We start from the raw sequence: 10615 nt of genomic DNA on the forward strand, positions 1-10615 counted from the left end.
GAGTTTGAATTGCAATCTACTAGGACCTGCAGATACGTATTACATTGTCCATTCATTGTTAAACTTATGTCAATTAAAACTACATTCAAAATATAAAGCAGTTTACAATTCATTAATTGTGTCATATAAACTTCAGAACCATCTTGTACATTGAACATCCAGTTACTTTACCTTGGGTGAAATAATGCTTTCAATAGTAGCCTCCAGATTGCACTCAAAGACATGAGCTTTCGTTAGCTTTTTATCCCAATGGGCAGCAAGCCATATCTTAGCCAGTGGCCCACGTTTGCTCAGAAATAAAGAAGCATAGAACATTGCTGCAGCTGCAAGAACCACAAGCGAGAGAAAATGCTGTTGAAGAAGAAAATTTATAGTGAAACATTGAAGAATAATGGATCAGATTAGTGAAAATTCAGCAAGGTGAAAATATGCTAGCACAAGGCTATATAGGGACAGTTTTTTCTTAATTTCCTATTTATCATTGAAATGAATGTTTTATAAACTCAGCAATAAATCAAAATTCAAGTTGTCTGAAATGTTTAGAAATCTCTTATCCTTCTTAAAATTGCTTAAACTCTTCCTAAGTGTTGAAATTCTTTAAATCACCAACCCTGGTTAATACATTCAAATGCATAGAAAACCTCTGAAGACATGTAGCCCCTGAATTCAGACTGAGAGAAATGGTTACATGTCTTCCTCTGGTTACGAATACCCAACTTATGGATTGCCCATACATATGAACGAACATTTGGGAAACCAGTAGAAATGACAGGGATGGATTTGCTGGTTACTGCAGGCAGTTTTGCTGATTGGGAACTTGTCACTTTCTTGTATTTTTTCTCCCAAACAATGCCTGGCCCCAGGTTCAAAATCAGCTGCTTTCCTTCAACCATTTGGTTATAGATCCAACTAGTATAATACACACAAAATGCTGGAGGAACTCAGCAGGCCAGGAAGCATCAATGCAGAGAAATAAAGATTTGATGTTTCAGGTTGAGACCCTTCATCAGACTGGAAATGATGAGAGAAGAAGCCAGAATAAGAAGGATGGGGGGGGGGGGGGGTGTTGCTCTGGATTTCCAGCATCTGCAGAATCTTTTGTTTACAACCACAGTTTAGCACCACAACTACTTTACACATTTTTTCTGTTTTCATTTGCGTTATTTCTTATACAATTCGTGTATAATTTATGTTGAGTTTGGTTTTTTTTTGTGACTGTTGCTTAGCTGATGCTATGTGCCTGTGATGCCACCTGAACCTTGTTTTCCATTGCATCTGTGCATACATACACGTGCACATGACAATAAGCTCCACTGTGACTTTGACTTCAGTCACTGTATCAGTGAGGTCAGTTGACAGCCACTTTTTTCCCCATGCTGACTTGCTCTCTTGTCACGGCCTTTCCTGTTCATTTCCAATTTATGAACAGTTCTCAGGAACTGCTATACTTAGTCATACTGTGAGGACTTCCTGTATGTGGTTGAGAGCAAAAGAAAAAACTTTAGGCTGTAGAATACAGATTGCCCAGTCACTTAAACAGAATAATGGCAGGTGGAATTTAATCCAGAAGCATCTTTAATCAGAGGCAAAGATTGAGGTCAGAGTGATTTCAGAAAGTTTATTTTTCCACACAGCATGGTTTGAATTCCGAATACACTGCCTGAGATGGTGGAGGAGGCAGTAATTCTCAAACATTTACTAAGACTTGAATTGCTAAGGCACAGAAGGCTACTGAAGAGGAGCTGGCAAATAAGATTAGTGCATACAAAGGGCCTATTTTTGTGCTGTATGACTCTGGAGGCAAGGTAATGTATTTGAGAAGGTATAAAAAGACAAGTGAAAACACAGTAAATTAGAGGCTATTGGGAGTATTGAGGAACAGAAGACCTTGGAAGAATATGCCCATAGATTGTTAAAGTTAGCGGGTTAGAGCAATAGTTGTATAGCTATATGGAACGTGTTCCTTTACTTTGCTGGGCAGAACATGTAAGAGAAAGGAACTTACATGCAATTCTAGCAGATCCCCATTTCAGTACTGCATATAATTTGATCACCAGATTTAAAAAAAGATGCAATGTCCTGAGGTCTAGAGACTTATGAGGATTTGCCAAAATTTGAAAGCTTTAGCAATGAAGAAAAAAGATGGACTAGAGCTGTTTCCTTGTGAAAGAGAAGATTAAGATGAAGAAATTTCTGGCAGATGAACACGTGGCTGAGAAACTGGTGTAGGGGGCAGGGTTTCAGATTTCTAGATCATTGGGACCTCTTCTGGGGCAGGTGGGACCTGTACAAGAGAGACGGGCTACACCTGAACTACAAGGGGACCAATATACTTGCAGGGAGGTTTACTAGTGTTATTGGGGAGGGTTTAAACTAGATTTGCAGGGGGATGGGAACCAGAGTGCCAGAGTAGATACTGAAACAGGGGTAAAAATAAATGATGTTAGTAGTTCATGCAAAGTCATAATTAGTAAGGTTGTGTATGGTGGTAACAATCTGCTGAGGTGTGTATATTTCAATGCAAGGAGTATTGTGGGAAAGGCAGATGAGCTGAGGGCCTGGATTGACACGTGGAATTATGACATCATAGCCATTACTGAAACTTGGCTACAGGAGGGGCAGGACTGGCAGCTCAATGTTCCAGGGTTCCGACGTTTCAGACATGATAAGAGGCAGAGGGATGAAAGGTGGGGGGGGGGGTAGTTTTGCTAGTCAGGGAAAATATTACAGCAGTGCTTCAGCAGGACAGATTAGAGGGCTTGTCTACTGAGGCCATATGGGTGGAGCTGAGAAACAGGAAAGGTATGACCACATTAATAGGTAATTATGACATCATAGCTATTACTGAAACTTGGCTACAGGATTATTGTATTATAGACCACCCAACAGTCAGCGAGAATTGGAGGAGCAAATCTGCAGAAATAACAGACAACTGCAGCAGACAGAAAGTTGTGATTGTAGGGGATTTTAATTTTCCACACATTGATTGGGACTCCAATACTGTTAAAGGTCTAGATGTGTTAGAGTTTGTGAAATGTGTTCAGGAAAGTTTTCTAAGTCAATATATAGATGTACCAACTAGGGAGGATGCAATATTAATCTCCTATTAGGAAATGAGTTAGGGCAGGTGACGGAACTGTGTGTAGGGGAACACTTTGGTTCCATTGATAACGTCATTAATTTCAACTTGATCATGGATAAAGATAGATCTGGTCCTCGGGTTGAAGTTCTAAACTGGAAAAAGGCCAAATTTGAAGAAATGAGAAAGGATCTAAAAAGCGTAGATTGGGATAGGTTGTTCTCTGGCAAGGATGTGATTGGTAAGTGGGAAGCCTTCAAAGGAGAAATTTTGAGAGTGCAGTGTTTGTATGTTCCTGTCAGGGTTAAAGGCAAAATGAATAAGAATAAGGAAACTTGGTTCTCGAGGGATATCAGAACTCTGATAAAGAAGAAGAGAGATATATAACATGTATAGGCAACAGGGAGGAAATAAGATGCTTGAGGAATATAAAAAAGAGTAAGAAAACACTTAAGAAAGAAATCAGGAGGGCTAAAAGAAGACATGAGGTTGCTTTGGCAGTCAGGGTGAAGGATAATCCTAAGAGCTTCATCAGGTATGTTAAGAGCAAAAGGTTAGTAAGGGATAAAATTGGTCCTCTTGAAGATCAGAGTGGTTGGCTATGTATGTAACCAAAAGAAATGGGAAAGTTATCAAATGGTTTTTTTGCATTTGTATTTACTAAGGAAACTGGAATGGAGTCTATGGAAACAAGGCAAACAAGTAGGGAGGTCATGGAATTTATACAGATTAAAGAGGAGGAGGTGCTTGCTGTCTTGAGGCAAATCAGAGTAGATAAATCCCCAGGACCTGACAGGGTATTCCTTTGGACCTTGAGGGAGACTAGTGTTGAAATTGCAGGGGGGCCTGGCAGAAATATTTAAAATATCGATATCCACGGGTCAGGTGCCGGAGGATTGGAGGATAGCTCATGTAGTTCTGTTGTTTAAAAAAAGCTCAAAAAGTAAGCCGGGAAATTATAGGCCAGTAAGTTTGACATTGGTAGTGGGTAAATTATTGGAAGGAATACTGAGAGATAGGATCTACAAGTATTTGGATGGACAGGGACTTATTAGAAACAGTCAGCATGGCTTTGTGCATGGTAGGTCATGTTTAACCAATCTATTAGAGTTTTTCAAGGAAATTACCAGGAAAGTGGATGAAGGGAAGGCAGTGGATGTTGTATCCATGGACTTCAGTAAGGCCTTTGACAAGGTCCCACATGGGAGGTTAGTTAGAAGATTCAGTCACTAGGTATACATGGTGAGGTAGTAAATTGGATTAGACACTGGCTCAATGGAAGAAGCCAGAGAGTGGTAGTGGAGGATTGCAACTCTGAGTGGAGGCCTGTGACTAGTGGTGTGCCACAGGGATCAGTGCTGGGTCCATTGTTATTTGTCATCTATATCAATGATCTGGATGATAATGTGGCAAATTGGATCAGCAAATTTGCTGATGATACAAAGAATGGAGGTGTAGTGGACAGTGAGGAAGGTTTTCAAAGCTTGCAGAGGGATTTGGACCAGTTGGAGGAATGGGCTGAAAAATGGCAGATGGAGTTTAATGCGGACAAATGTGAGGTATTGCACTTTGGAAGGTCAAACCAAGGTAGGACATACAAAGTAAATGGTAGGACATTGAGGAGTGCAGTAGAACAGAGGGATCTAGGAGTACAGATACATAATTCCCTAAAAGTGGTGTCACAAGTGGATAGGGTTGTAAAGAGAGCTTTTGGTACATTGGCCTTTATAAATCAAAGTATTGAGTATAAGAGTTGGAATGTAATGGTGAGGTTGTATAAGACATTGGTGAGACCGAATTTGGAGTATTGTGTGCAGTTTTGGTCACCTAATTACAGGAAGGATATTAATAAGGTTGAAAGAGTGCAGAGAAAGTTTACAAGGATGTTGCCGGGACTTGAGAAACTGAGTTACAGAGAAAGGTTGAATAGGTTAGGACTTTATTCCTTGGAACGTAGGAGAATGAGGGGAGACTTAACTGAGGTATATGAAATTATGATGGGTATAGATAGAGTGAATGCAAGCAGGCTTTTTCCACTGAGGGTAGGGGAGAAAAAAAACCCAGAGGTCATGGGTTAAGGGTGAAGGGGGAAAGTTTAAAGGGAACATTGGGGGGGGCTTCTTCACGCAGAGAGTGGTGGGAGCGTGGAATGAACTGCCAGATGAAGTGGTGAATGCGGGCTCACTTTTGACATTTAAGAAAATGGATGAGAGGGCTTTGGAGGTATATGGATGAGAGGGCTTTGGAGGGATATGGCCCAGGTGCAAGTCATTGGAACTAGGCAGAAAAATGGATCAGCACAGCCAAGAAAGGCCAAAAGGCCTGTTTCTGTGCTGTAATGTTCTATAGTTCTATGGTTCTAAATAAGATAAAGGGGCCCAAAGGAATTGAAAGCAAAGAGTACATAGATTTGAAGAACATAAGACCATAAAACATAGGAGCAAATTAGGCCATTCAGCCCATTTTACAGCACATTTGATCATGGCTGATTTAATGTCCCTCTCAACCCCATTCTCCTTCCTTCTCCCCATAACCTTTGACACCCTATCAACCTCCACTTTAAATCTACCCTTTGACTTGACCACCACAACCATCTGTGGCAATGCATTCTATAGAAATTCCTCCTCATCTCTGTTCTAAATGAATATCCCTCTATGCTAAAGCTATGCTCTCTGGTCCTAGACACCCCCAAATGTTGTAAACATCCTCTCCATGTCCACTCTGTCTAGGACTTTCAACTTTCAATAGATTGCAATAAGATCCCTCTTCATTCTTCTAAACAAGAGCAAGTACAGGTCAAGAGCTACCAAATATTCCACATGTGTTAACCCTTTCAATCTCAGGATCATTCCCATACACCTCCATCTGGATGCTCTCCAATGCCAGCAAATACTTTATAAGAATAGGGTCCAAAACTGCTTACAATACTTCAAATGTGATCTGACCAATGCCTTATAAAGCCTCAGTATTACACCCTCACTTTTATATTCTAGTCATCTGGAAATAAATGTGAACATTGCACTTGCCTTTTTTACTATTGACTCAACCTTGCAAGTTAAATTTTAGGGAACCCTGCAACAGGACACCCAAGTCCCTTTGCACGTCTGATTTCTGAATTAAATCCTGTTTTAGAATGTCTTTATTCCTTCTACTGAAGTGCATGATCAAACACATCCTTAGACTAGATTCCTGATGACATGTCTCAGCCTGAAACGTCAACTATATTCTTTTCCATAAATGCTGCTTGGCCTGCTGAGTTCCTCCAGCATTTTGTGTGTTGCTTGGAGTGCCAGCATCTGCAGATTTTCTCGTCTAAATTCCATCTGCCATTTCATTGCCCAGGCTCCCAATCTGACCAAGTCCTGCAAACACTGTGCTTCTTCAACACTACCTGCTTCTCTACCTATCTTAGTATCATTCACAAACTTGGCTTCAAAGCCATCGATTTAATTTATTATAGAGATGTAAACAATCCCAATAAAAAAATGTACTCTTAAGTACTAATATTGAAACCAAATTAGCAGCACTATGTCCTCTGGAGCATAAGTCGGTGTCTATAACAGCATAAAAAACATAAAACAGGGTAAGCCCAAATCCCGGTGTTTGTTCCACTATTCAGTAATTAAGCTAATCCTGCATCTTCACTTACAGGTACATTTATATCCCAATTCCTAATATTCCTTTTACCTTAAGAGCTAAGAAGTCACCAATCCCAACCTTGAATATATAATGTTCAGAAGTCTGCTATTATCTTGTCTGCATAATTGTTCTGACCCAGTCAGTGTAGACAAAAGCACTGGCACAGTGGCATAGTGGTTAACACAACACTTCACACTACAGATGATCCGGGTTCAATTCCCTCTGCTGCCTGTAAGAAGTCTGTGCGTTCTCCCTGTGACCGCGAGGGTTTCCTCCCACAGTCCAAAGTGAACTAGGTGGTAGGTTAATTAATTGGTCATTGTAAGTTGTCCCGTGGTTAGGATAGGGTTAAATCAGGAGACGCTGGGCATCAGGCCTGAAGGAACGGAACGACCAGTTCTACTCTGAAACTCAATAAATAAAAATAAATTAAAACTTTCTGTATTTACAATCAAACCAGGAATTTATGTAAAACCAAGCTGGTTCATGAGACTGCTGCATTGTTAGAGGTTATCTCTGCTACATGTGATGATGGATTTGGTATAATACACTCTGGTAACCCAAACAACTGGCACATTGGCCAGATATTCTGAACTACTAGACATTATTTTCTTTTAATTCACATTTTTTAGATATCACACAAGGGTGTAATGGTGATTTTTCAGTGAAGTTGTTTAAAAGATAGCAGGAAAGTCACACAGGTGAGTTCAAAGATTGAATGGGAATTTAAGAGAATATGAAAACAGGGGCTACCTGTATATGAGAAACAGGAAACACATCATGTTACAGTATGCAGGGTAACAGGGTCCCTCTGAGTGTGAATGGAAACACAGAATGCAGTGAACTGAAGGGTGAATGAAAACAGGAGCCTTGGTGAGTTAGAGAAAGAACAAGAACAGGGAAATGATGTGTCAGAGGGAGATTGGGAACAGGGAAATGGTGTTAGAGGGAAAATGAGAACACAGAAATGGTGAGTCAGAGTGACCAGATCAGGGAAATAGTGTGTCAGAGGGAGAAGAACAGGGATATGGTGTGTCAGAGGCAGAACGAGAATGGATTATCACACTTACTGTAACAGTCTGTTCTACCAGCAGGTTAAAGACCTACTGCACTCCAGGAAGAGAAACTCGGGAGAACACACACCAGTCTTTATCAAGGGGTCAGCAGGAGAAAGGGTGAACAAGTTCAAGTTCCTGAGTGTCGACCTCTCTGAGAATCTAGCCTGGGTCCAGCGTAACTTTTTCTCCAAAAATACTTTATTCAGAAAAATAAAGTTACTTACATCGAAAAAAAACATTCGTTAAATCTGAGTCCTTATACAATAAATAAAGTTATTTACAATAAATTATGCGTTGACTCTCTGTCCCTATTCAAATTAAAGATGTTTACAATAAAACATTCAATGACTCTCAAACTTTCGTCAAGGATTAAAGACTTATTTACAATAAAATTATGAAAGATAAACATCCAGGCGCTGACTCTCATTCCTTTACGGTCTATACATTTCCAGCCACTCCTGGGGCACTATGTTGACTCATCTATCCACACCGCTGATGAGGGGTATTCTTCTCCCCACCCGACCCCTCCCACTCCCGCGGGCGGTGAACCTGAAACTGTGGTCCTTCGCGGTGGCTGCACCCCCCAGGGGCATCTCCCTGCGCTGGTAGCCCACCAAGCTTCACCGAGTTGATGGTCTGCCGGCAGCACCGGATGCTGGTCGGGAACAGCCCGTAGACCAGCGGCTGGGGACGAACCTCGACACCATATCCCTTGTACCCTGCTCGGCGAACCCCCAGTGTGGGCAAAGAGGTGGGTCACCCACCTCCCGCGGGCAGCGGGGTGTGCAGGAGGGCCAGGCGATGGGGCATTTCGCCAGGTGAACGGTGCCCATCTCTTCCTTCTCCTTGCAGCGCCCGCCGGACATTGACCACTGTCTGACAGCCCTGTGGTCAAAGGCGTCGGCCGGGAAGAAGTCTACCAGGGACCGGTATGGCGGCAAGGACCGGCTGACAGGGGTGTTGGGGCCAGACCCACCCCTCGCAGCCAGGGCGGACCCAGGGCACATGGTGGTACTGGGTGCCCACGCACCGGGCATCCACCCACAACCCGATGCCCCCACACCGGGGGGCGGGGGCGGGGCGGGGGCTTGTGCGTGAACAAGGCAGGACAGCAGCGATATTCCATTGGGAGCGAGGGCAGACTCTGGCAAGTTTCTGCAGGTGTACCGCGGAGGCCATGCGAGCCGGCAGAGCCGCTGGAAGGTGCAGACTCGGCCACCTCCATCACGGGCACCCGGGTGTCTGCCCAGCTTCAAAAAGCGATGCCTCTGAAAGGGGGCATCGGCGATCGACGACCCCCCATCCCCTCTTTTCATTGCCACCGTCAAGGAGGTCGTGCAGGAGCCTGAAGACCCATAGTCAGCAATTCAGGAGCAATCAGTTTTCTGAACAGCGCATGAGCCCACGAAAACTGCTTTGTTACTTTTCCTTCTTCACTGAACTAGTTACTTAATTCTGCAATTGACATTAATTTGCACTACACTGCTGCTGCAAAATAACAAGCTTCACGACTTACGTGAGCAAAATTGATTGTATTTGCCTCAGTCAGTGGTGCATTTCAAAACCCATCCTTGGTTTGAAGCGCTGTGGTGACTGGAATGTACTAGATCAATAATTCCGTACTTATCGGGAAACGACCACTTCCCGACCAAACTCCCTGTTTGGTGAACTCCGCTGCAGCGTCCATCTCTGCAACTTTCCCGTTTCTTTACGATTTAATACAATGATTCAAAAATACTTCTGGAGCTGGAGCATTTGTCACTGAAGTCAAACCAATGAGCTATGAATTAATATCTACTATGAAATCCAGTTTGCATTTGCCCAAGGTTTCAGTTGCCTCGGGGGGGGGGGGGGTGCAGCTTTGGTGCTGTCACTAGCTTCTGGTCATTTTGCACTGGAATAGGCATGCAGATCCCAAACAATGCAAAACCAGGCGTATGGCAACCAAAACCCCGTCTGCAAAGAAAGGTTGCCCAAGAGCTTTACTATACGCATCGTTGCACTTAACAGTGGACAAGGGACAATGGCCATTACCCCTTCGGCACCCCGCCGCACACTTTAACTAAGATTGCGTCCACTAAAACCACCCACATTAAGTAAGATTGCACCAACTTTAAGCCAAATTGCAGTCAAGTTTGATTCCAAATCGCCAAATGTACCAGCGCGTTCCCTGTTGTCGTCGCCACCTTGGATAGACGAGAAAGGCACCTCTCAGGGATAGGTACCACACTCTACAACTTGTTGCATTTACAGCAATTAATTGTCCCCGGTTTGCATTGAATAAGATGCACTAGGTGCACCGCACTTTTCTGCCCCCAGCCCCGCTCACCTCAATGAGGAGGGGACGGGACGGGAGCGGCCCAGCGGCGATGGCGGGGAGGTTGCACTCACACTCCGACGCTTCTCTCTCTGCCCTGAGGCAATGCCCACCCGCCGCGGGAGGCGGGGTCACGCGAGAGCGGCGGCAAAGCACGCGGCGCGGCGGTTGGAGCGGGCGCGAGACGGTTCGCGTGGCGCGTGTTCCCTTATACCTCCCGCCGAAACTATACCACCCCGTTTTCCAAACCCAGGCCACCCCTCCCTCCATTACCAGATCACCCCTCCCTCCAAAACCAGCTCACCCCCCTATAACCAGATTACCCCCTCCCTCTATAACCAGATCACCCCCTCCCTCTATAACCAGATCACCCTCCCTCCAAAACCAGATCACCCACCTCCCTCCATTACCAGATCACCCCCCCCTCCAAAACCAGATCACCCCTCCCTCTATAACCAGATCACCCCTCCCTCCATTACCAGATCACCCCCCCCATAACCAGATCACCCCCTCCCTCTATAA

The 10615-nt window shown here is 43.9% G+C and overlaps 1 protein-coding gene across 1 annotated transcript in view; it reads right to left on the reverse strand.

Annotated features, from left to right (window-relative positions):
• Window positions 1-10177, reverse strand: part of LOC140736389 (double-strand-break repair protein rad21 homolog) — a 121728-nt gene extending 111551 nt beyond the window's left edge. Inside the window, exons 1-2 of the mRNA XM_073062367.1 lie at window positions 10106-10177; window positions 172-351 (exon numbers count right to left, since the gene is read on the reverse strand). Of these exons, the coding sequence (XP_072918468.1) occupies window positions 172-315 (144 nt within the window). The 5' untranslated portion in view covers window positions 316-351; window positions 10106-10177. The remainder of the gene's footprint in view (window positions 1-171; window positions 352-10105) is intronic.
• Window positions 10178-10615: the final 438 nt, after the last annotated feature.

The sequence above is a fragment of the Hemitrygon akajei genome, chromosome 11, assembly GCF_048418815.1.
Source record: "Hemitrygon akajei chromosome 11, sHemAka1.3, whole genome shotgun sequence".
NCBI lineage: Eukaryota > Metazoa > Chordata > Chondrichthyes > Myliobatiformes > Dasyatidae > Hemitrygon > Hemitrygon akajei.